At 39.4% G+C, this 27788-nt stretch overlaps 1 protein-coding gene across 4 annotated transcripts in view; it reads right to left on the reverse strand.

Moving 5' to 3' along the window:
- Positions 1 to 27788, reverse strand: part of IPCEF1 (interaction protein for cytohesin exchange factors 1) — a 75206-nt gene that overhangs the window by 31403 nt on the left and 16015 nt on the right. For 2 of the 4 annotated variants that reach the window (XM_032682563.1, XM_032682564.1), the window contains exons 2-4: positions 11954 to 12004; positions 6225 to 6261; positions 5397 to 5566 (exon numbers count right to left, since the gene is read on the reverse strand). In XM_032682563.1, the coding sequence (XP_032538454.1) occupies positions 5397 to 5566; positions 6225 to 6261; positions 11954 to 11977 (231 nt within the window). In that variant the 5' untranslated portion in view covers positions 11978 to 12004. The other 2 variants (XM_032682566.1, XM_032682565.1) reach the window with 2 other exon arrangements.

The raw sequence follows: 27788 nt of genomic DNA on the forward strand, positions 1-27788 counted from the left end.
AAGAAGGAGCTCTATTCATGGGCTGCATTGTACTAAAGATAGAGAATGTATTACCTGCATTTCTCTACCAGAAAGACTGGTCACTTACCGGATTGGGTGAGCAAGAAAACTGAAAATCCTGTTTCATTCCCAAGACTACTCTAAGAACACCAGGGACCAATCTCAAAAAAGCAGTCCCTGAGGTATCAAAGTCACTATTGCACGCATTGTTGGATGAAAAACTTATACAATGCCAGTTGTTTCTCTGCAGCATGAATCAATAAACCCAGTTTAAGAACAAGACCCTGTGTGAAGGAATACACTCAGGTACCTTCTCACACGCACAGCAGTAAATCAGTGGCCTGAGCTGGATAAGCCATCAGGTGGGTGAGTGGGTGACTTGGGTCTGGGGCAGGTTGGCCTTTCTTACATGTTATAAATGAAGAGGATAATGGTGTGAACTTTTTAATGCACTACTTGTACACATCTTAAACACGCCATCTGTGTAACAGAGAAGAGGAATTTGATGGGTATGTAGTTCCATAATTATCAGGAAAAAAAAAAGGAAGGAAAAAAAGGAAGTCACAACATTAAAACCTTATGAGTGTTATTATAGTCAGCAAATAGAATTCCAAATAAACCGTAGGAACAGAACATGTGGAAGTCACCTTTTCAGTCATTCTTGGGGGAAAAAATAATTTTAAGACATTAAAAGTGTATAGAAATCATAAATGCTTTCTTTTCTCCAAAATGTTATCTTTAACTTGACTTTAGCATGCTATTGTTTAACTCACACATTTCACTCAAGCATCCTTGAGATTCTGATGCAAAGCTGTAAAATAGCCCTATAAAACTCAGATGAAAAGAACCTCGACCTGTTTTCTACTTGATCAAATTGTTTAAAAGAATAAGCTTTTATCTCTTGTGGTTTTTATGAAGGCTAGCCTAACACAAAAATCTGTACTTTTGCTACACTAAGTTGTAGAAAAATAATTTCAGTAATAACAACAGTCTCTGCAAATGCTTGAGGCCAAAAAAAAGTAACCATTTTTTCACAGAAAAAGCTTTGCAGTCCAAAAAGAATTTATTTATGAAACATAATGCATGAATCCAATGAAAGAGGCTAATGTCTTTTTCAGCTTGCCTCAATATGTTATCTAAATGTTGTGGCTCTAGGAGATTTAGTAAGTCATTTAAAGTGAGTGTAATGTTACAGAAAGATTTTTAACAATAGTGCTGTAACATGAAATATCTTGTTATTGTGGAACAGCTCCGGTCTGCAAATCAGGGTACTCCTCATGGCTTCATCAGTGTTTCAGCACTGCCCACAGAATACCTTGTAGATGTTGAAGGATCACTTCAGTCCTCAAACCTTTTCAGTCTTTTTTCTCTCTGCCAAGTACATGACTGAGGCAACTCACAGAACTGTGAATAATTTGTGTAAGATACTGGACCAGAGGTCCCCAAAGCTCTCGGCACAATCAGCCGACATCAATGACCTTTTTCTTGCCCATTTGAGGGGCAACTACAACTCAAAGGTAAAAGATTTTTGTTTTAAAAGATTGCAATTATACAGCTTCCAGAAAAGCTGCCAGAGTGAGGACCAATTTAAATGCAGTAAATCGGAAAAACCCCACAACCAAACACAAAGATAAATAGTGACAGTAGATCACAGCCTGCAACCCTTTAATTTTATATCTTTTTTTTTTCAGCGTAATCCCCATGACAACCATCTTTAACACATTCTGCAAAACTCTATTTCAGTTGTACCTGGAAAACCAGTCAAGCTATCCTAAAGACCCACCAGAGAGAGGGATTTAGTCTTTTGTCCCATTCCAGCCAATACTATGTAACACAGTCAAACAAGCACAAAGAGCTGGGAACCTGGGTTTACATGTGATGATTCTCACCCTCCCCACCCCCCTCTTCCTATAGGAGTACTGATTCCCTTTGGGGTTTCAGTATGAGAACTAAAATTGCTAAAGTATTAGACAGGATCTCACACTGTCCTCTTTAAACGCTTTTCTTCAAGGCAGCTGCCTACAGACAGCAGTGTTCAAAAAAAGGAATCAAACGCTAATGAAAAGCAGTTGTCCAAGGAGTCCTGTACACACCCAGAAAGTCTGACTGCTCAAATCCATTTTCTGACATTTTCTGTGTTACCATTGCAAAGCCAACCCTTCTGTTTCCTCTTAGTTCAAACAGCTTCCCTCCTGAGATTATGAGTGCATCCATGCTGCAAACAGAAGTTTACCTGCCTCATATCTTATAGAAAGAGGAAGGGTGTTGGGGAGAGATTCCAGGGCAGCCTACTCAAGCCTAACTAGACCACTGGGCCCTAACTTCACTGCTTGCAGTACCTCAGCTAGTTCATCAAAGGCTTATACGGATTTGTCTGTGTTCTCCAGTTTGCTTTCAATGAAGGAGAAGCTTGACTCTCAGGGTGTCTGATCTGCTATTGCTGATCTGTCTCAGAATTTTATTATTTCTTCTCTTTCAAGCTGTGGCATTCACAATGTGTCTTATGTTAAATTGAAGAAAATATCATGCAAATGTCACGAGTGTCCTATATCGCGTCCCCCTATCTGTCTCACATGAAAGACCCAGAACCAGAGTAGCTTGAAGGCAAATTAAACCAGGGTAACAGAAACATCTAGAGCTTCAGAGGCACCTGAAGACAGACTTCACCAAGGACATGATGTCAGCTAAGGTTATCTACCCAAATCCAGGATGATGCACGTTCCTGTACAAATTCCACCCACTCCCTATTTTCCTCTTCTCCATTAGAAAAATAGGTCCAGCACCCTGTTGCTATGCTACAGTTACCAGTGATTGGTTTTCACACAGCCACAAACAAAACACACTTGTTTCTCACAAGAACAAAACTGGTCAGGCAGAGCTACAGGTAAACAGTGTGCCATGGTTCCTTTAACCTCATCTCCACTCTTTCACCACCACCTTTTGCTTCAGCCTCTGTAAGAGGGCCAATAACAGGAAGCCTCAGACACGTGGTAAGCAGGACTCCTCTTTCAACAGAACTCCAAATTTTAGATTGCCATCTTGTATGACCCACTGGACCTGAGGATTAACTTTACTGAAGACAGTGGCAGAGAGGTAGTATTATTGCCAGGCCAGAGACTTAAAAGAAATATCAAGAAAGCAAGTGTCACTGCTATTTCTCCTTCATCAGTCTAGAGGTGAAAACATTTGTGAAAATGCATCAGGTCTAATTGATCTCAGATCTCTGAGCATGTCTCTGGTCTCACAAATTTAAGAAAGTAGGTCTTAGCAAAGGACACTTTCTGTCCTTTCCAAACCCTGTAGTTACTGACATTCTGCAAACATTGCCTGAATCTAGTTACATAGAGGCTGCACTGTAAGTTGTCCAAAGAAACCTGGAGTTTTCAACACAAAATAGCATGTGAGAGTTGGCAGAAGTTGAAAGCAAAGAGGCACTACCAGCTAGCATGTTAAAGGAACAGCTGTGATAGGTGAGAACTCAAGACTGACACAAGCCAACAGTATTTTGAAGCTATATGGGCTCTTTGGAGCAAATAAAATAAATTGGAATGAGGCTGACGCTTATTCATTTGGGGGCAGTCAGTGACAGCCAGAAAGGCATGAACTGCAGGATGAGTGCTGTCTAGAGCACTGGGACCATCATGATCATGGTTTCTCTGGATCCCAAGAGCAGCATTTAGCCAGGCCACAACAACCGAAGGAAGTGGAGGGCTTTGCACCTCTCCCCCACCACCCTTCTCTTCCCAGAAGGCAAATTTTGCCTGGTTGTGCCTTTTTATATTTTCTCCCAGCTTGATTAGTCCTCAGAATTACTCCTTTCTGATACTTCCCATGTCTAAAGGACACATCAGCCAGCCAGCTCACCTTTCTCAAAACTGCTTGCCCAGAAGTACACAGATTTCTAATAGCTGATATTAATAAGTGTTTGCAAGGTATTGATGCTACTGGGGAGTATATCTACCAGGCCATGTCTTTCAAGCAAAGATATTGTAAGCATTGGGGAAAAAAAGGGTTTTAAAATATTTTTTTCTTTCCTAATTTTCCTATTCCTTTCCTTTCTCTCATGCATGTATTTGATTTAGTCTTGAAGGAAATCTATATCAGACTACCACAACATCCTAAAAAAACAACAGCCCAAGACCAGCAGAGTTGCTTTCACTTGTCCCCAGAAAGGAATAGCTAATACCATCTTTAAGTACCAGTCAAAATTTTTATTCTGATTAAAATAAACAAACAAAAAATTAAATAAATCAATCAAACAACCAAAAAACTACCCTAAAGAAACCCACAAAAAACAATAACACTATACCCACAACTAAAGGGAGAATGTGGAATACTCTGCACACGAGTTAAGTTTTTTTTTAGGGTATGGGAATTTTTTTAATGGCTTAAACTATTTTATTTGTTCCCTGAAGCAGTTAGCAAGATTTTTAATGGGGATTACTGCAACAGAAATAAACAAGTGGAAACAATCCAGATAGCCTTTGATTTTTTTTAAATGCTCTAAGAATTAATAAAGGTTTCTTTAAACTTTCATCTTTTGCTGGGCCTGGGAAATGCTGATTTCCAAAGAAGCTCATTTGTATTTAGGGAACATGATGTCTATCCACAATTCCACACTGAAGCTGCTGAGTTTCAACCTATGTTTTTGCTGGCATCCCTTAATCCTCTGCATACCCTAATTCTGGACTCTACCACTTCATCATTTGATTGTGATAGGAGCTTTTTAGAGGTAGCAGTGCAAGAGAGCAAAGAGAAGGGAATAATTCTGTCTGAATCTTCCTAGAATGGGCAAGACATCCTCTCTGCCCAATCGAACCAGCCTGTAGTAAAGCCAGCTATTCTCTAGCACTTGAAATGAAAAAAAGAAAAAAAAAAAAAAGAAGAAAGAAAAAAAGAAAAAAATTAAGAAAGGAAAAGAGAAAAAATAGAAGAAAAAAGAGAAACCAATCAGACAAATAAACAAAATAATCTCCATGTGGAAGGGGATGGAGAGAAAAACAGGAGAGACACTTCTGAAACTTAAATTTATCAGAAGTGAAGAAGAATTCTTGTTTTGAGTCTTGATAGCAAGTGTCTGCAAACTGCCCAGCCCAGGAAAATCTTTCCCAAATTCAAAGACCACTAGTGACTTCAAAGAACAACTTTTTACAGAGCAAAACAGACAGCAAGTTAACATTTCACAAGTACTTGGTGAACTAGAAAAAGCAGTTTCCTGCATATGTCACATTCACATATACACTTCCCAGATCACAAGAAATGTCAGGACTGAGAAATGAACCCCATTATTTGTACAACTCCAGGGTGCATCTATACTGTAAGCACAGCTGCCCTTGTCTCAGTCCCAGCAGATGCTGTTTGTCTGGCACCCGGAGCTGGATGTACACTGTACTCACCAGCTGACTGCTGTACCAATACAGTGATGACTCCTTCAGCACACACCAGAACTTTTTCCATTTGTTGCCAATGAAAGCTCCTTTTTCCTTCTTTTTGTAGAGCCATCCTTGGCAATCGGCCTGTCCCAGCTCTTTGCACGATATCCTCCGTCGGCTCATTATAAAGAATCCTGTGCCATTAAAAATACAGTGCTCTGCTTTCTTAAAAGTGCATTACCAGGAAAGATGTTACTGCCAATTAAAGATGTCAACCTTACTTAGCAATCTCAGAAAATCATCCAAGCATATCTTAAAATATACTTAGAAGTCGTTCAGTTTTATAATGGCTGTGGCAGTAGCACACATTCTTTTGAAAGGCATGCTGATGTTCAGAAACAAAATAGTAAGCTATAGATAATGCAGACACTAATTAATTGTAAGATACACAAGATGTTGTAAATTAAAAATACATCCTTTGATCCTTTTAAGAGAAGCATGCATATATTTTCCTTCACACAGCTGCACTGAAAAGAATACATCTATTTAAGTCAGCTAGAGAAAACTATTATGCCAAGTACATGAAAACCGCTAGTGTGTATCTCTATGCAGGCAGCTGATTCTAGCTCACTGATTACCAGCTTTGATTCAATTAACATACCACAAGGATTTAGTCCAAAGGAACAGCCCATTGTCATTTTCCTCAGAATCAGTTCAAGAATCAGTGGAGTTAAAAAGCAGCCTTCCACCAGCTGAGTAGCAGTACAAAATCCTCACCCTCTCAAGAATAAGACATACTAAGACAATAACAGAGGAATCCGTGAGAGAAAAGAAAAAACAATCTCTCGTTACCTTGACTTTTCTTTTTTGCCTTCTGACGCAAAGGAACCTGTAAGAAATGCAGGAAGGAAAGAAAAGAGGAAATTTCAGATTGTGTTGCAACATTTGTGTAGAAAGGGGAGGGGGAAGATAGAGAAGGACGTGGTGGTGATGCTGGTGGTATATACAGGATGGAAACACATAACCCACTCACTGCTGAAGGGATGTTAGTAGCTGAAGCATAAAATATGTTAATTAAAATTGATGTATATCTAGTTGAGCAAGAGCAAACATAATTCTATTACATGTGTCTGTCTGCTAGTGCTTCCTGTTCTGCACCCACAGGCAGCTTCTACTTTGCTGTGTTTGCCTGAATTGTATTCTGCGTTTTGAAGTTAAAAAATAGAAGTTAAAACTCCAGCATTTTAATGCTTCATTACACTCCATAAGCCAGATTTACAAACATGGAAACACTGAAATACATGCCAGGTGACTGATAGTCATTTAGCTCACTCTAAGAAATCCTGAAAAAGAAAAAAAATTTTTTCCTTTTTTCTTTTTTTTTTTTAATTTAGTGTAAAGCATGTGTTTTTTCCTCTGTAAGAGTTTCATAATATTTCTTAACAAAAAAAAAATCACACAATGTATATGGAAGTTTAAAAATAACAAAATTGAATCATATTTACTCATTTGCAGTCTATATATTTCATCCTGCATAAACACATGGAAAATGAAACTAAAACAGAAGACCACAGATCAAAAAAGGAGATCATTGAAAATGGAAGGTCTGGCTTTTGGAGTAAATTCTCCCCAGATAGGCTGGTTAGTTGTGTGATTGTGGACGAAGCATTTGACTTCTCCTTGCCTCAACCTTTCCATCTCTAGTGTGGCAACTAAAGCATTTACCTTTTTCTATTTTTAGGAAGGTTTTGAAGCCTCTGGATGACAAATGCTGGATAAAATGACATATGATTTAATATGCTGGCCACAACGTTGCTATGCAAAGCTGGTAGCTACCTGATCCGCTGCAGAGCTACGCTATGAACATCCCTAATGTAGCTCCTTTGCCTTTCCAGCTTCTCAGGAAAACAAAACCCCATTTCATATCATTCTTGAAAAATTTGATGGCTCTTCTCATAGGCAAATTAAAGGTGAGTAAAGCTAGACTGTCTGCAAATAGTAATAGAAGAGATCCCTGCCACCAGTGTTTACGAGAGCTACAACTTTCCCTAAGCAGTGATCTTTGCAGCATGTATCACACAGTGCAGAATGCGTATTGCTGTGGTGTGTTTATTTGGTGCCTATTTGAGACAACCTGAACAACATGCTTGTGGGAATCTTTACCAGGAATGAATAATCCCAGACTCCTGCTTAATCATTGCATATTCTTTTTTCCTTTTTTTCTTTTTTTTTTTTTAATTCTACCACTGCCTTTTTCTCTCTCAGACTATTCTCCATGACAACACACAAAGAAAAGAAATAAGAAAACACATCAGTTCTGTAAGAGTCTCTGTTATTTCCCCATCCTGTGCAGGCCACCCTTTGTGTCATTCCAAAGAAAGTAATACCCTGGTGAGGAGACACACAGAAATAATATATGGCCTCAGGGAATCAGTGGGTCACACAAACTAATTACTTTCCTTTAGAGAAACCCAAAATGATATTAAGAAAATTAAATATAAATCAACTCTGCTTGCACAAAAACTAAGTAGTAAAGGCAACATCACATCTTTGCCATGATACTGTAGTGAGGTCATTTCATCTTTAACCAACATAAAGTTGTACAAGACCTGAGACAGGATGTGGCTCTCTCTACACAAGTGAGGAAAAAGCAATCTTTCCACTAACCTTGTTGATGATCTAAAGCAAAATAACATGATCTATAGGTCACCTGTCAAGAAAGAGTTAAATACCCATATTATGTAAATCATCTGTTAGAGCCCCATTTATATCAGACTGAGGAAAAAACTGATTACCTAGTAAGAACTTGAGCTAGGTAAAAGAATTTACAAATTTGCATTTATTATTCAGTGGCAGTGATGGTATCCTGCCGCAAGTGGATAGGGGTGATGAACCCACTTTTCTTCATATTTTCTGGGAAGATTTGGGAAATTAATGGTGGAAGAAAGGGAATTTTCTTCAGCCAGCACTGTATTTAGTTTGCCTTAATAAAATTAGTAATAAATCTGTAACAAAATCACTGTTGAATGAAAATTTTTGAATCAAGATACATTTCTAGTTGTCTTTCCCAATATTCCTGAAAACTGAAGTAAATATTCAACAAATTAATACTAAACCTGGAATTTGGCAACTTTAAAATGTGTCTTAGTGTTGTTCAGAAGCCCAGCTTCATCCTATAAAAAATAGCTGTTTTGCTCTGCACAAGAGAAAGCTTTTATCCCCAACTGCAGTAATAAAGTCTGGCACGATTCACAAAATTGCCTTCCCAAATATTGTTGATTTATAAACAAATAAAAACAACCTCTTTCTCCAAAGCACAGTGTTTGGAATCAGATAGATATTTTATGAAATAAACAAACAGTTTTAACTGTTTAACTATTTTCATCTCAAACCAATAGGAAACCTGCATTTAAATGAATCTACCCCAAAATTCATAAAATGCCTCACCAGCAGAGTTTGGATTTAATTTTTCACAAGAATACAACACATTAGCAAGTCTCCAGTGGCAAACCTTTCCTCAAGAAGTAAATTAAAGTTTTCCTCCTCTGAAAACTGGTTTATAAAAGTTAAAAATCTTTTGTTTCAGTGAACCCGGGTTGAATATTGATTAAGAGATACTTTTAAGTTTCACTCTTATAGACATTCTTACCAGTGCAGAACAGAGAGAAAACTGTTTACAGCAGAGTTACTACCAATAAAACCAGTGGTACCAGGGGCATAACAGCTGTTTTAGATATGAATGTACTGCAAGTGGCAGACATAGTCACTGGAACAATCTGAAACTAATGTTTTTGCTTCTGACAATGGTGAATGTTTTTCTATAAAGCTCAAAATGGGAAATTATTTATTTCATTATCACAGGTTCAACTGAAAACAAACCAAGAACAACAGATCTATTTCTATCTTTTCTAGTTACCAGGGGAAATCTAAGAGCAATAATTCTCAGAAAGCTCTTGAATAATTGAAAAACATACATTTTTGTGCAAGACTGGCAGTAGAGAACAGGTTTTAATCTTTTTTGGTAGGTTTGGGTTTACTGAGGGCTGAACAGGATGGGGTAGTGATCCTGCAGAACAAGACAGACTTCAAGCTTGCTATCCATTACTCCTCCACTTGGCAAATACACCCGTGAGCCAATTACAAAGGAACCTGTACAACTGCACATTATTCACAGCCACTTCTGTGCCAGGCAGGTTCCAGTGTTGAGCAAAAGCATGAGAAAAGATGACAACTTCAGCAAAGACTTCTGTCAGTTTAGAGGTCCTATTTTTCCACAGAATCACAATATGATTGAGCTTGAATGGACTTCAGGAGGTCATCTAAATTCACCCCACACCTACAACTGGTTTTCCAGGACCACGTCCAGACAGCTTTTGTATATCACCAAAGGTGGAGACTCCACAGTCTCTCTTGGCAACCTGTGACAGAGCTCAATCATCCTTACAGTAAAGAAATGTTCAGAGGAAACCTCCTGTGTTTCAGTTTGTGGCCATCACTTCTAGTCCTGTCACTGGGCACCACTGAAAAGAATGATAGAATTCTTAAGGTTGGAAAAGACATTTCAGATCATCGAGTCCAACTGTCAACCTGGCATTACCACCATGTCCTTTTCTTCGCACCCTCCCTTCAAGTATTTACACACTGATAAGATCCCCCTGAGCCTGTTCTCCAAGATAACAGTCCCATCTCACTCAGTCTTCCCTTATATCGTAGATGCTACAGTCCCTTAATTGTCCTTGGGGCCTTTCATTGGGCCTCACCAGTACATCCATGTCTCTCTTGTACTGAGAAGTCCAGAAATGGACACAGCATTCCAGGGGCAGCCTCACCAGCACAAAATAAATTATCACCTCCCTTCACCTGCTGGCAATACTTTGTCTAATGCAGCCGAAGATACCATTTGCCTTTATTCCGGCATGGGTATGTTTCTGGCTCATATTCAACATGATGTTCACCAAGACTCCCTGGTCCTTTTCTGCAAAGCTACTTTTCAGCATTATGGCCCCCAGCATGTACTGGTTTCCGCTCGCAGTATCATTTGTGCTCAAATGGAATAACAATATGGGATAGAAGTCAGAGGGCTGGATGGGCTTTGTCAGTCTCTCCACAAGATCCTGGATCCTGGCCCCCACCAGGCAGCAAACCTCTCTAGATGGTTGGTCAGGGCCTACAGAGGGATGCCTCTGTCTCTCACAGCAGGGACTCCCCCATTGCAGTGTCTCACCACTTCTTCTTGGTAGCCTTGCATGGTTTACAGTTAGGTAAACTAGGTCCTTTGCTGGTAGGCACATCTGGCTTCACTTCAATTATGAGGGCAGTCAACATATTTTGCAGCTGCAAGTTCTTAGGAGGGGTAGGAGCCTTTGTCTTGATACAAGAAATAATCAACTTCCATCCTTCCCCTTCTGCAGAAGTTTTGCTTACATTGACAGTGGGGGTAGATAGTACCTACTTCTCAGTTGCAGGTGGGGACTGATGGTCGTCAAGATATTTTGTCTCAGAGAAGACCCTGTCTCTCTCCATTTCATTTACTGTGATGGTGCACAGTCTGCACACTTCCTCCTTTGTCTCCTTCACTTGGCAGCACAGCTCCTCCAAGATGGCACGGCTCCCACAAGACAGAGGGCCATCTCTCTGGGCCTCAAGGAGAGGTCCTGACACCTCCCACAATCTGGGACTTGGAGGGCTGCAAACCCCCTCAAAAAAAACAGTCTGTGTGGAAGCCTCTGCCCCAGGAGGAACAGCTGTTCCTACATCTACTGGGGGAAGCTGCCCTGTTACCACCATACCTGAATGCAGCACAGTTTCAATTGAGCCCCCCTTATTTCGCTCCTTCTTCATGCCCTGCTGCACAGACTGGTGGGTCTGTTGGCTGCACTCAGGGTAGGTTCCTCCCCACCACCACTTAAAGGGTAATTGACCCTTCCTAGTCATGGGGAGCTGTGTCAAAGGCTGTAGGTGTCTTGAATCTGGGGTAGCTGCCAGGAACAGCCAAGGATCACGCCAAGGGATGCATCTGCCTGGAGACTGAAGGGCTTGCAACATGCAAAGTCCCCAGGAGAAAAAAATGGGGTGAAATAAGTATATGCAGCTGTTTCAGAGGAAACAAAAAAAGTTGCTTCTACAAGGAAAAGTAGGGGCATTGGGCTAACAGTGAACACCAGGATTCATGTCACATGAAGTTCAACTCACAGTGCATGAATCTGAGAAGGCACCAAAGGCAGCTAGGATCTACAGTTATATTCTACAGAGCTATACTTTTCTTGAGCTTCCTAGGGGCTAGAGAGATGTGTGGCTAAGAAAATCCTTTGCTAAGCTCGCATCTTATGTTACTGTTTTCTCATCTATTGAAGGGTAGGACTTGGAAGTGAGGGCACCCCTGGCATCAGGCGCATGCAGTAGATTTAATTTCATCCTTAGAACAGAACCGGGGGAACCTCACCACTTGGCCTGGCCTATAAGCAAGATCTTGTTTGGATACTGATGCTGTTCACATAGTCCTCTATGATTACAAGGATACAATCCCAAGATATGACCTCTTCAGCTGATCAATAACTGACATAACTAAAAATTATACTTACGAGAACATTGCCATCAGCTTCCATGAATGGCTTCAAAGCTTAGTGGAAAAGCTGTAAAAAGAGAAAGTTTTGTGTACTTCAGCTTTGTGTTACATTTTCATATAACATAAATCTTGCCAACTCTATCCTCCAACCCAAAAAAACCCACTTTTCCAAAGATAATGCTATGTTATGTGAACTGATTTTGCAGATTTAGAAGTCAACAAATGGTAAGTAACACTAACTCAAAACTATCCAATCTCTTCTATGAAATAAACAGAATAAAACTCATGGGTGTGGCTGGGGGGTTGCTTTTTGCTTGGTTGCAATGGTTTGTGGAGTTGGGTGGGGTTGGGTTTTTTAGGTTAAATACGGAGAGAATAAATAATATTGGGGATGAATTTTTTTTTTTCATTTTGGTTTTTAATCTTAAAGAAATCTATAGGATTTTGATTGCTGTTTTGATTGAGTTATTCCCCAGTGTTTTCTGGGAATGCAAATTAGGAAACCTTCTGGTTCTCCTGAGTGGGATGAGACCTCATAATGGATTGTAGTTTTCCTTCCTGTAGACCAAAATCTGTGTAGTCCAAGAGTAGACACTAGAGTTTATTTTCCAAAGACATACCAAGTTAGTGGTTATCCATTTAAGTGACAGATCAGGTGATTTAATTTTGTTAACGCAAGCACTAGTCAACTCCCTACTCCTTTGGTTGGTAGAATGGACAGATGATGAATTGGTGCAGTGTACAAGACGAAGGAAAACATACCAGTGTTTTGGTACCAGCAAAGTTCCTATAAAACTCACCCCTCTGCATGTGAAAGAATCATTGAGGGAAATGGAAGAGGATACAAGACTCTGCTGAAGCAAGCAAGAAAGGATTTCCAGAAATAGAGCCACACTTCAGAAGAATTTCTAACAAGACCTTTTTCCTTTTACTAGAACCGATTATTTATGTGCCACTCCTCATACATAATATTTGTTTTAGTTTGAAAATAAAATCTTCCTACATAAAATAAAAATCCACCTACTGGCTTCCAGCAATTTCAAACCAAAAATAGAACGGCAAACAAATACATATTTTTCTGGCTCTCTGTCATTTCTGTTCAAAAATAGAAAGAAGTACTTTCCATAAGTGGCTCAAGTTGAAGTAATATCATTATGAGGAGAGATGTTATGGCCAATAATTTCAAGGATGTTTAGAAATCATACCTAGTATAAACAAGCAGAGGAAACACCTTTCATTATACAAGCACATTAACACTGAGCCTCAAACACAGAGCCAGAAAGCAAGGGAATAACAGATCATATTATTGTAATTATTGAGACATGTGGCCTTTTCCCTGTTGTTTCTTCATTTCATGTGTGCCTTGGGTTTGGGGAGCAATTGCACAGCTTTGAACCAGACACAGTACCAGGAGCAAGAGGAGAAGAGCTAGTTAACTGGCAAGGAAACATTTCCGCCTGTGTGCTTTGTGCCAAAGGACCTGAAATGGATTTCAGCAATCTCTTCTCAGTGACTTTAACTCAAACTTTTGTTTAGTTTCCAGAAATTGGATAAGCAGTCTTTGAGCCAGAATCCAGTTTTCAAAGGAAGCACTGACTTCTGTCTCATTATAGTTGAGTATAATTTATTATTCCCTGTATAATGAAAGACATTTAAAAAATTACATGTTCACTACAGAAATAACTCTCAAACATTTAATCTGAATTTATTTCTCCTAAGTAAACCCAACCTGAGTGAGACCAGTTACACTGTGTAATGGCCTTAGGATTTTTATATTCACTCAACTGTACTCAACTGTTGCAAAACTAACATTTCAGAAGGGCATAACCTGTTTATCTCCACACTACAATAAAACAAGTCATCCCTTTCAATTTTATGCAGGTGCACAGTGGAAAAACTATATATCCTTTCTAAACAGTCAGGTAAATTTGGAGAAGGAGCTGGATAAATGTGGCCACTCAAATAGAGCTAGTTGATACCCGCCTTACTGGATGGTTCATCATGAATCTGTAGGGGCTGTCTCTATGAACCATAATTCCCCACACCCAATAATCTCCTCACACAGGCTGCAGTTGGCATCCCCTGATGAGCAGTGCCTCTCACTTTCCCTCTGCACAGCAGTAGGTGGTCACATTGTGTCAGCCCAGAAGCATACTCAGGGTTGGCAGTTTTGCCAACAGAAAGGTTTCCCACCCCACAAAAGCTACACCTGAGCTCAAGAGGTTTGCAAGCCAGTGAGAGGTTGGTAAGCAACAACACTTGAGTTCATACCATCAGGGGGGTGTCCTGATTCCTAACTGGAGTAGCTGCAGCAGGAGAAGACTTGGGCCAGATCACCACATTTCACAGAACTCATAGTGCTGTATTACAGACTGGAGACACACGTGTGTATCCTTGTCTTGACTCAGGTGGACACTGAAATTGAAGTGGGGTATTACCCCCAAAGGTGAGTGTGAGATTCTAGCTGTCTTCTAAACCCCTCCATTTGCAGCAAGATAAACTCTAGGAACAGAAGGAAAGGAAACCGTCCAGCCTATAGATTAAGGCACCCACATGGAAAACATGCAACAGGATTGCAGTCTGCTGTAATGAATGTTCAATTTGTTAAAACTGAGAAGTGGAACAAACCAAAGAGAGAAAATAAAGCAAGGCACAGTAAAACCTCTCCCACTTCAAAGGACTTCATAAACAATAAACTAGACTTGAATTTCTCACTTTCTGGAAGACAAAACACAATGGATGTACTGGATAAAAGCAAAGGGAATGGATTTACATTATCAGTTTGTAAACCATACCTACATTCCTTTGGCTTTTCTTACAGGTGCCAAATATAACTCATTTAATTTCCATCTAAATTGAATACATTATGTCTAATGTGGTTTCAGCTAAAAGATTTCTAAATCAAGTTTTTGAGTGCTTTTTTGTTTTGATTTAACAACCGAATAAATTATCAGTATGCATAGCTTTATTAGTCTCACTTCTCTCCTGCTCTTCCAAGAAGACTAGTAAACAAGTAGGTACATGAGTAATGGCTGACGCAACAAACGTGGAAACACAGCAAGTGTCTTACCAGAAATATCTTGCAATCATAGATAGTCAAATTGACTTCATCATCTCTTCAGAAATATGTAGAAATATCTCTGTAAAGATCAAAGGTAATTTGAAAGGGTGGAAAAAAGGAAAGAGATAAAAAAAGAAAACAGTGAGGTTCCAATGATTCTAGTTGCAAAAATCTATCGTACTTCATTAATAAAATTCCTCTTGGGGAAGTCAAAATCCACAAGGCCTGATGCTGTCTCTTACCAATTACAAGCTACAGTGAGTACATCAATATGCAATGATAGTGGTATAAGCCTGCCAGACATACCTTCCAGGCATCCAACAGATGACATCCAGAGTGGACATACACCTTCGTGCTTCTGATCAAAATATTTGAGACATGCAACCTGACTCAAACTATTTGTGTTGCTGAAGCACCTTAATTGTGTGTAGCTAAGCTTCTATTCTGATGGCATTGACACAGACTACTCAAAAAGAAAATTTCTGCTTTACCAAGCACCAAGCCAGGGCTGTAGATAACCTGGAAAAAGAGCTTTAAACCTTCTGTTTACATTTCTCACACCGGTCACCAGCTTTAACCTCTATGTTTGTTTTCTGTTTATTTGGCTGCCTGCAACAATCTGCACTTCAATGGGCAATGAATTGACAGGCAATATGAAACTAATGACAGCATTACAGAAGTTTCCCAAAAAAAATCAATTATTACTTAATCACATATCTCACCAGACATTAGGAATTGCATTACCCCAATTTATAGCAGCGCTTGAAGCACTGTCCTGTGGCAAGGAGACAGCCTTACATAATAGTCCTAAATTATCGCATTACCTCTAACCCCCTACAATGCAGGGGAAAAATAATCAGAGTGATTGCAAGCTCATAATTGTCCTTTGGCTTACTAGAGATCAATTTAATCTGACAGAACCTTACCTTTAACCACTAATTAGTCAGATCTAGTCAATTACTTAACCGGTTAATCAACTGTCTAAATCAACTATCTAACTTGTACCAGGAGTTTCTAATCTGCAGATTTTCTCTCTCTTATTGGCTCACCAGGGAAGATGGATATTAAGTTTGTGCTTTGCCTCAGGGCAGTGACAAACAGATGTTAAGGCACTTTTCACAAAAGTTCTGGACCATCCCATCCCGGATAATGTAGCTCATCCACCCTGGTCCACATGACTCTGTGTTTCCAAATTGCTGATGAAACTACAGATTCACCATTAGCATCAGAAAGAGCAAGTCCATTAAAAATTAGTCATAAGACATAATTGTGAAAGTATACCTTCAGCTTTGGCCACAAAGATAAATTCAAGCTTGTTGAACAAATGTTACACTTGGAAAAGACAAAAGGGTTCTTTTCACAGGCTTAACAGCAAGAAACTGCATTTTTCATATCTAATGCCATTATATTTTAGAATACCATTGGTTATAACCTTATTTTCAAATGCATTTCCTCAACTGCAAGAAATTCAAAAAGATAACTTCTGACTCTGTTTGGGAGAAGGCCAGGAAAAACTGGAACAAAAATCACTGCTCCTGTACTGGAGACAGAAAGGGTCTGGAGACATCACCATGCTTGGATCAGAGCCAGATCCTGTCAGTCCAGCTGGGAAGCACAAGAGCAGCAGGTTACACATGCTCACACCTCTGAACAAGCAGCTGCAGAAGTCAAACCTCACTGCCTTCTGGAGGAGAGGGGCTGGAGAGAATGAAGAGGTTCAACAGAAGATATGTGCTCCAGCTGCCTCAGTGGCCTCACAGATCAAGATGAGAAATCAAAATGACATGCTTAACGAAGGGTGTCTGCCCCAAACTCCTTGAAGTGTTGAACTGTTTCCTACTGCTATGTTTGAAGGCCAAGGAAGAGTTTGCAGAAACACTGAGTGCAACACTGCAATTCTTCCTGTCTTCTAGTTGTCTTTGTGTGTGTGTGTGTGTGTGTGTGTGTGTGGTACGCAATAAAAGCAGGTAAAGTTAAGTTGGCTGCAGAAATGGATCAAGAGTTCGTGCAGCTAAGGTGTAAGTAAACACTTCAGGACTAGAGAAGCACTTCCCTGGTGTTCTGCTCTCTTCCAAAAAATGTACAGATTTCTGCTGCCTCAGAAGATGAAACACGGAAGGGAGGCAGGAAAAAAAAGCACAAAGCCTATAGCCCCTCCTGAGACAACCATCTAAGGGGTTTCTCAAGGCAAATCCCTTGCAAAAAGATACAGATGAGGGGAGAAGGACCGTCATTCCCTTCTCTGTTTTTTCAGAACAGTTTTTCAGCAAAGACAGTTTTGAGGGAACACTGCAATACCCACCATGTAAAGAAAGAACAAGGGCACATTTAGCCGCAGCACAAAGGTACAGAACTGCTGCACTACTTGCAAACATGGATTTTCGCAGTGACAGGCACCTGGGCCATACTCATTGGAAGGCAGTTCTGACAAATGTTTGCTGTCATGGCATTGCTGAAGGTTTATGAATCCAATAGAAGTTAAAAATTGAAAAAATTGTGAGTTTGGAGGACAAGGTTCAGAAGAAAAAAAGAAAGAGAAAAGGTATTGTTATCAAAATGAATCAGATTTCCTAAAATAAGACTAATTAAAAAAATTTCTGCCAGATAGAACTGACACAGGTAGGCTGTCTGGCACACCCCAGATTTCAGCTGTGCCCTGGCCATTTCAAGAATACACTGAATTTAGGGTCCTTTGCCCAGCAGAACACAATGCTATTTTCCTTTTGGAGAATTTTTACTTTTTCCCATCCAGTAGTCATTGCGATGAAAACCCTCCTGGGAGGTAGGACTCCTCGAGGTGGGGAATGGCCTCCCTGCAGCCTCACAGCACTACCAGGCTGCCCCAGGAGGGGATCAGTCCCCACCCACACATTGTCAAAGGCATCTTCTGAGTGGGGATAATTTGATTTCAGGCAGCAAAGCTAAGGCTAGAGCAGAAGCTTTAGCTCTTCCTGCATTTACAGGTGTTCTCCAGGGCACTGTGGATGGTGGTTTCTCCTCTGTCCAAAAAGCCCGGTTACCTGAGCAATATTTCCTGAGCTGCCACCCTGTTGAGTGATGTAACAAGGAAATCCAGTCCCATTACAACTGACACAACTGCACTGTAATATATCAGTATAACAGGAGCATGCTTTTGACTTCTGCATTTGAGACCAAAAGGCCAGCAAAAATTGCTACTGTTTGCACTCTCTGAAACTTACAGTAGAATCTTCTTTTTCCCACTTGGGCACAGTTCATTTTACCAACAGCACTGTACAAAAGGCCAGCATTCACACTTCCAGGAAAGTGCCAAGAAAACAAGTTTTAAAAAATAAAGGAAAATCATTGTGTTGATGATTATGAGGATGAAATGGGAAAGAAATAGCTGGGGTATTTGCTGCTTCTTCCATCAAAGACTTCCCCTCCACGTTCACAAAGTTCTCAAGGAACTGAAGTCTTCAGAGTTGTGTTTGATTCCTTATCAAAAGGTCAGGAGCATTGAAGAGTTTGTCTTCTTCCCAACCACCTCAGCACACAAAGTACATGCACTCAAACATCACCTCTGCAAGAAAGCAATCTCAGTGGGGAGAGATATAGCAATGACAAACTGCCCTGGCACGTTTCACCAGAGGAGGGCAGAACTGCTTCTGCACTACAATGCAGTCTGGTCAGCCATACAGATTTGCATGTGGTCTTCTTTTGCCTAGGGCTGAAAGGTATTTCCCCAGGAACAAGAGAATGGAGAAAACTAGACTGCTGACATCATAGCTTCTCCAGAGAAATTTAGCCAGCTCCCATTCTTTAATTCAACATCCAGGTCCAAGTGATCTTATACAATATAGAATTTCTCCAAGGACCAGGTCAGGCAGGCCACCAAGCTGGACAGGCGACTGAGAGCCCAGTGCTGTTCTCATATGTCTGAGTTAGAGCAGATATGGACTCATGAGAGGCAAAAAAAAAAAAAAAAAAAACAAAAACAAAACATCTAGGATGAAAGCTCAATGATATGATGAAAAGTTGTTCTTAGAAGTATGTTGCCCTGGAATCCAGTTTAATTATCAGTGGCTTGCTTGCTTCTAGACTATTTCAGCAGTAGATATGGTTTCCTTTTAAACAGATTAATTCCCAATTTAAATTGCTACCAGCCATATTTACTTTGACTTATGTCTGCAATAAGCAAGAGAAGAAAGCCTGCTTCACCACGCAAAAAGAGCATAGTAAGAAATACCTGCTAGAAGGTATTTCCCCTCACCAGTGTGAAAAGGGGGTCTTCTCCGAGGTGGGCAACATAACAAGCTGGTTGGCCCTGAGAGCTGCAATAAAACTTAAAAGAACCCCAATGACTGGTTGCAAATGATTGCTTCAGTACTTATCTTCAGTCTTCAATGCCTCTAGACGTTCAAGATTTACTATAATTCTTGCTTCTTAAACCCTATAGCCTTTGCCAGAACATCTGCACAAATAAATAAATCATTAGAGATGACTATTTTTTATTCCTGCAAACGCAGATCTGACTACATCAGACACCAGTTTCTTGAATCTTATAGAAATGAACACTTTTCTGTACTTCTTTTTCTGTGGTGTTGCCCTCACTGTAGTTAAATCTGAACGAAAACAGTGAGCCTTTTCTGAAAGGAGAAATCAATATGGCAAAGCTATTTACATAGAACTAAAATCTGAACTTGTTCTTTCACAGGAACAATTTCCAGAATTTCCCAGAAGATCTGGATTTTTTTATGTCATAGGCTGTATTTCACCAAACTTTTGCCCTTAAATTCCACCATATTATGGTTGTCACAACACTCTACACAAAGTTAATCTGTGTCTGTCTTTTATTTTACTTCTGAGGAGAGACTTCCTCTCTTCTGTTTTTCTTCTAAAATATTCCCAGCTGTTTATTTCCTTTTATATTTATATAAGTGCATTCCAATATAGAGCATCTCCATTTTTTAAAGTAATTGTTATATGCATATCTTTCCGGTTTTATATAAGAAAAGCAAATAGTAAAAATAAAGTTTAGGTTTCTCAGTGATAAAAAATTGTAATCAATACAAATTAAGTTTAGTATTATCACCTATTTAATAGCAATGTATATCTCATAGTAACTGCAGCCTCAGCAGTTACTTTCACTTTTATGATCCTCTTTAAATAAATTATTTTAACTTGTTACTTCAGTTTTCCCTCTCATGCCATCTGCAATTTGGCAACAGAACCCCCATGGCAATAAAAATAATTAATGAGAGGTAAATGCTTGGAGAAAATCAACCCCACGCATGGTATTTCCCATTGCAGCAGAGCTCTAATTTATACCAGTTAAAGAGTCTGAGGCTACCAGAAGGATTTGAAATGCCTGTAATTTAAATTGTCCTGGTTTAAATCAACTCACTTGAAGGCACAACTTTCAAGACTTTTTCTGACACCGGAAGAAAAGCTGTATTTGTCTTCCCAGCTGATCTCTCAGGCTTTACTCAAATAAGTGCCAAAATGCATCCTGTTTCTGTTGTTCTCGTGCCTTCTGACCAGATATTATAAATTAGCACCTCTCTTTTGCTTGAATTCTCAAGCACAACAAGGTTATAATACTCCTGTCTTATTAATGTCTTAGAAAAGATTGGAAAGATTGAAAGAGCATTGACAAATTTGGATACAACTCCCCTAGGCACATCACTGGCAGAACACAACTGAATTTCCACCTCGTGCTGGGGGGTGGTGCCTTTTAGACATGCAGGCATGACCAAAAACATCTCAGTGAGAACACAGAGGTCCAAGGGGACCATCTGAATACAGAAGTCCCACTCAATACCAGTAAGCATTTTGCTTTCCTGGGAAAGAGCTATTACTGCCCACCCTCATTGTTGTTTTCAGTGATGAATAAAAAACTTGAGGTAAGTCTAAATGTGAACAAGATAAGCATCATGCTTAGATGCCTTTAACATGCCAGTATGACAACCTTATATCCCGTCACCTAATGTGAGATACATTACACTAAGTTGTTAACACCATAACCATGACCACAGATTTCTCATCTTCAGGTTATCATTAGTTCTACTTTGTACTTGTCTTCCATGGAAAATCTCAGACAAACCAATTTTTTCATTAAAAAAAATTGCTTTCCACAGAGATTTTATAATAGAATATATAATGAAATTTTTTAGAAACTATGAAGTTTTGAAATCTCATTTTCTTACCATGAAAGAAAATCAAAGGACATTTTTTAAAATGAAAATATAAATTAGATAAACTATCTAGCAGCTAAATGTTTATTTGGACAAAAATACTTCTCCCTGTTTTATTTCTTTACAATATTAATTCCTTCCTTGCATTAATATTTATTTTTGCTGAAACCTATAGCCCAACATAGGATGACAAAAACATAAAATGAAATGAAGCCACAATATCATGTGGCTTGACAAAAAGTTTAATATCATGGTATGACATAAAGTTTATTATGTCCTGATTTTAAATATTTATTTTTCAAATCATATTACAGTCCTTAAATTTCAATTTTATAACTTAAATTCATTTAAGCAATAATATAAAACTCACTCAACTTCATAAGAAGGTTGGCACAAGAAACCCACTTCTCATGAAGTGGACAGACTTTTGACCATCAATCTGTGATTTATTGAGATAAATGAGGAAGAAAAAAATCCATGCTATTCCAAACCACACCAGAATACTCACCCTCAATATGCTTGTGTTGTTGTTTTTTATTAAATGTCTGCCAATCCAGCGTTTAAGCCCCAGTTCTTAGCAGAAGAAAGTGAGCTGACCGCAGTAATAGGATAAAAGTATGCTGAAATGTTGAATTCAAGGTAGCCAAGGCTGAAACTCCACAGAGTTTTAGAAGTCAGGCCAGAAGGTTGAGCAGCTGTTCAACTGGTTGTCAATCAAGTTTTCAGCACATTTCATAATGTGTTGCATGTGCAACCAATATGTTCCTACCATGTCACATCATTAAAAGTGGAAGCAGGGGAAGCAGCAGCAGAGGAAAGGTATGGCCTCTAATTGAGCACCCAGTGCCCTTGCACATCTACAGGCAGCAATATAGGACCCAAATATAATATTATGTGATGTAGTATGAAGTTATATTACGGCCCAAAAAGAGGAGTAAAATAGCTCAACATGCTAAGTAGCTGTCTCTAAAACTGTACCAAGGCTTCCATCAGGACACAAACAGGCTAGAACACAACCACCATCTGAAAGTGTATCTCATCAGAAATCATCAAAGTGGAAGAACTGGAAAAAGCCTAAGGACTCAGCAATTAACCAGTACAAGACCAAGATGTCTGTTCTGTGGTTTCAGGAACCCAAGACCACAGTTGAATAGCTGTGATTCACCATATTTCTAAGATTTAATCTTCGCAATGTATCTTTGCTGGAAATGCAGTTTATGCTGAGTGCAGACAACACATTCAGAAGACAGAAAACTGCTGGAGGATCTTGCTTACTCCTGCAGTGGCATGTACTACACAGTAATTCAGAATACAGATTCAATCTTCATCTCAACAGGAAGAAAAGTGCTCTAAGTGTTCTGGTAATACACTTGGGCACAACCCACAAGACTCCAGATAGAGAAAACACACAGAAATCACAGCTGAAAAGAACCATTCCATGTCGAGGTTGACAGTAAGCCTGTCAGCAGCCTGGCATTTATTGATGAAGCAGTGGACATAAATCGTATTACAGTATACCCCTGAAAGGAGGAGAACACAGCATGCAGAAGAATATGGGCAACTTTCAGACAGGAAGAAGATGGAAGACAGAAATGGACTTCCTGTACTTTTTACAAGTCAGGATGACTCGACAAAAACTGTGTTTACTATTTTGCAACCAATCCTGGTGTGTGTATACATAAAAGCACCAATGGCAGGTTGACATGTGGATGACCTGATGGCCTGATCTATGTGTACCAATAGCAGGATGACATGTGTATGGTTTGATATATGTTTACATGAAAGGCACCAATAGAAAGTTGACATGTGTGATATGTGAAAAGTATAAATGTTTGCAACCTGTTACAATAAAGTGATTACAGCCTTCTTGTAATCCTGTCCCTGCTTTGGAAGAAGATCCTATGTTGCATTGGCCATCCTCGACATTAACAACGACAATTCCAGTGCACTAAATTCTAGCAAATAAAGAAAGAAATAAAGATAATTTATATCCGTTCCAGCCTCCTTCCCTTCCCTCCCAATTTCCTATTTTGCTCTTATATAAAGGGATGTTAAACAACCAATGTGGGAAATGCTGCTTCTTACTAAGTACAAACATCTTCACACTGTTGCTTTCTAAGAAAATTTGACTTTGACACCACCTCCTTTCTCCTTGCACTTTGCAAGATCCACACAAATCATTTAAAAACTGTATTAGGGAGCTACAGAAAACTCAAACACATAAGCAGATTACTGAGCTGAAACACATTAGCTACAAAAGACCTGTAAGGTGAACTGAATTACCTAGCAATTGCTTTTGCTTTAGATTAAGAGAAAATAAGCACAGTTAATATGACTCAGTTGGTACGATATTTTGATGGTGCTTGTACCCAGAAGCTGCTCCTGGAAGAACTTTATAGACTTAAATGCACCACAAAATAAGAGCATGAGTTCTCTTGAGACCTTGCAAGGAACAAGGATAACAAAGAGCTACAGAATGTAGCAAGGCAAGGAAATATGCAAAGTGATTTACAGCATTACCACTCAGAATATTGCTGAAGAAACTTTTCTGAAGTATTAGCAACAGGGATTGCAGTGTGCTTATTTCCATTACAATGGGCCCTGTGTCAGGTACTGTAGTAACAGGGAAGAAAAGATAACTGGTCCTGGCAGGTTCCAATATAAGACAGGATACAACAGTAGGATGTAGACAGGAAGCAGACAGACTCCAGGATAACAATGAGACAACAACCATCAGGATCATATACTGGGTTTCAACATGCTTGAGGACAGACATTGTCAAGGTTTGCATTAGTCCCATAGCAAATGGCTTTGAAAAATAATGAAAGAGAATACATTCAAATGCTTGTAAAACTAAGAGAGGGATGTCAGGGAGGGAAGGATCCCAGAGAGCTGAAAATGAGAATTAAGGCTTAGTGTGTTTAATGCTTCTCAGAAGTGTAAATAAATAAGATGGGAGATTCATCAAAGAACCAAAGCAAGAAAATTAATCTTGCAGCAAGTTTCCAAATTGATATGAGGTGGTAGAATTTCTTTTGTTAATGCCAGAGAACAGGAGATTTCAGTAAATGATGAGATAATGACAACTTGGATAACAGTATATTTCTGTGTATGGAGAGTGAAGATATTTGAAAATTTGTTCGAAATTTAAACAATAGTTTGCAAATGACACAGAACTGCTCAGACCGCGATGTCATTGTCAGTAATGAGCAAGTATGACTTAGGAAAGGCTGATGTTGATCATGCTGGCTGGATCCAATTAAAGGCTGAGCCATGGCATATCAGAGAGACAGGCCAAACTCTACATTTGGTTAAAAAAACCCACACCTCTGTGTTTAGGAGTAGATCTGTCCTTCATAGGAGGATAAGCCATGCTGGTGTTTGTGAATAAAATTACTTGGAAAAAGGTGCAGAAGAGAAATGGATCAGAGGACAGTATCATTTATTAGACCATAAAAAGAATTTTGAGGTATATCACAATCTTCTGAAAGGCGTTTTGTAAGTGTTCTTGGAAAACAGGTGGAGAACCATTGGCAGACAGAATTATAGAGAGTGAGGTTTAGAGAGGAGATTTTCAGATAAAATTGAAGGTAAGTGCCAGAATAAACTTATGGCAGACCAGAGAGGGTTTTGTCCACTGATTGTATTTAGCAGAAGAAATAAAAACACGCTAGCTGAGAAAGAGAGAAAAACTGGAGGAGGTTCTGGAGAAAAGCAAGGTAGGCAAGTCAAAGGAAGATGAGCTCTATCCAGATGAGGAAGCCATATCTACAGGAGGAGCAGTTAAAGAAGTATTAGGTGAGACAAAGCTATGTTATTATGCTGATTAGTTTTTTTTCTTCCCTCTTGGAAGTAATCCACAAGACCTGTTTGGAGAGAAAGGAGACAAGAACATGGAGAAAATTGAAAGTATATGCACACAGAAAGTGTGACTCAGCTAAGCCAGAGGCAGGGTATAGAGTTAGAAGAGGACAGACACAGTCTATTCACAGCACTTATGCCATAGATGCCCCATAGCAAAAGCAAAAGAAACAGACACTGGAGGACAGCCAGACTGTAACTTGATGATAGGAAAGAGAAGTGAGCAATTAAAGAGTAGAGGAGGCTGCAAAAGGGAAATATTTTTAGAAATATATGCCACTAAAGCATAAACACAGTGCACACGCTTTGATAAGCTATGTCTTTAGTTTCATGTGCTGTTTTTCAGAGAAATTCTTAAGGGAAAAAATGTGGCTTTGCTCCAGTTGAGAAGGAAACTGCAATGCAGAAAGGGGTAATAGGTATAGTTTCACATGCAACATTACCTCAGTGCCCATCTCCCTGTCTAGCGATTGTGTAACATGCAGCATGATTTTATCAGCATTAAGTGACGCATCAGGAAGGACATTTTCTGCTTCATCTTTATCCAAACTGGTCCTCATCTTACTAACCCACAACTACGTCACTATTAGTTTAGGAGATCATGAGGGAGTGTGTAAGTGATGGATTTGGGGGACAGATGGAAACATCTAGAATTAACAAGGACAAAACAGAGCATCTTAAAAAATGAGGAAGCCCTTCAACCTGTGTTCCCTCAGTGCCTTCCGCAGTCACCTTGCAGGGACTACACAGAACTGGTGGAGAGGATGCCATGCTGAGCACTCAGCCCCCAGCTACCTACTCAAGGAAACACACTCAAAGAAGTGAGATGTAAATGCTGCATTCCAGCTACCAGGCAGCTCTGCAAGAAATCACGTCTCCCAGTATGCATGGGAACAAGTAGCAAAGAACTTGCACCAAAATTGGACATGAACATTAATAGGCTGGCATTAATGGCTCTTGCCATTTGTAAAGTGAAACAGAGTTTTCCATCACCCTGAGATAGAAAAGAGGCAGCAGTGAGGCAGCATGCTGGGCAAATGCATCAAGGCAATGCAGCATCTGAAAGCAGAGAGCTTCAGCATCCCTGCTGAAGCCTCCTCATCCCACAGGACTTCTACCTGGTCACATTGCATGCAGCTCTGTCACTGTGGGAATCTCCTTCCCAGAGAGGCAGTTTTTGCCTCCAGACTGTTTTATCACAGGGGAGAGTACAGAAAGGCCATTCTGTAAGAAGTTACAAAATAGTTTCTCTCTCCCTTTTTGAGTTATTGAATCTTGGTATAACTGGCAGACAGGAAAATCTTGCCAAACTGAACCGAAGTTCCTGTGCATAGATAATAAACCTTCTAAAATATCCAGTTCATACAACTAAGCTCAGTAAAGAAAGATATCATCCTATGCTCCAAAAAGAACTTGCTGAAAGTAAGTAGGTAAGTGAATGATTATACAAGCTGCTAATCTCTGTTTTCCCTAAAGGTACATTTTGTTGAGGAAAACTTGAATCCAAAGCTAAAAAGCCAGGGGTCTGGGTTTCCTGTTTCAGTGCAGAGGACAGGAAATTTTAATTCCAGCTGTCCTTTTGTTCGCAGTATTTGTAAGCCCATTCACATTGTACCTTTACCACGTGTTTACTCATTCAATTTCGTGTGTATGAGAGAAACATTAAAATTAATGTATTCTAAAATTCTTTTTACATTGAAAACAGAAATAATTCTGCTCAGTGCTGTCCCCACAGCACATTAGAGTCTATTCCTGTATTGCACCTTAAATTCTCATTACATGACACTAGATTTTCACTTTTTTTTCTAGAAGCCTAAAATCAATAAAGGAATTGCTTCAATTTCCATATTAAATATTTGTCTTCACAAATATCTGATTTATACAAAACAGTCATGACTAGACCGTCACCATGTCCTTTGATGGATCTTAAAACATAACTATATTGAACTTGTCCAGAAGAGAATCATTCATATACATGTTGTCCTTTGTCCTCACTCAACAAACAAACTTAATTATTTCTAATTATTTCATTATTTTTTAGTGATCCATTTGCATTTTTTAGCCAAAGTGGAAGGCAAGGAGAGGGGGAAACGTGAGATCTTTTACACAGGCCTTTAAAAACAGGCAATTACTTGCCAGAGTGAACTATACCAAGTGAGCCTTGTTTCTCATCAGCTAAAATTATATTGTCTTTTTTAAAGAAAAAGAAAATAGATTTGACTAGACAAAAATAACTAACAGCCGTCACTCAAGCAAAAAGAAAGAAGCCACAGCCTTACCAGCGAGGAATTCTGATGAACAGCTGCACTTGTTCCGTCAGCTCCATATACCTTGACAAGCAGAGAGGAAACACTTACAGAAAGCAGTTGCAATGCTGAAATTGCCCAAGAGGAAATTGATGCCTCTTTTACAAACCATGACTACACAAACCACAAGTTAGGCTTCAAAGCAGGTGCTAAAAGCCATGCCTGCCAGAACTGTTAATGCTAGAACCAAGCCATATAGAAATGGGGTAGAGGATGGTAATAAAATATTAGAAGTATTCCCAGATAGCTAGTTTTAATATTTTTTTATGTTTGGTTCACAAATGAAAAATTGGTTTAAAAAATGTTCCTGAGAAGAGGCTGACAGTGCATTGTGGGAGACAGAAGAAAGAATACTATAGGTACCCTATAACAAATAGCACTCTCCAAGCCTCAGTAAAGCCTCTGTTGCTAGCACATTCCTCAGAGCACCCCTCCAGTCACAGTCTCCTGGGAGCCCCCAGAGTTCAA

Source organism: Chiroxiphia lanceolata, chromosome 3 (genome assembly GCF_009829145.1).
Source record: "Chiroxiphia lanceolata isolate bChiLan1 chromosome 3, bChiLan1.pri, whole genome shotgun sequence".
NCBI classification, from domain to species: Eukaryota; Metazoa; Chordata; class Aves; order Passeriformes; family Pipridae; genus Chiroxiphia; species Chiroxiphia lanceolata.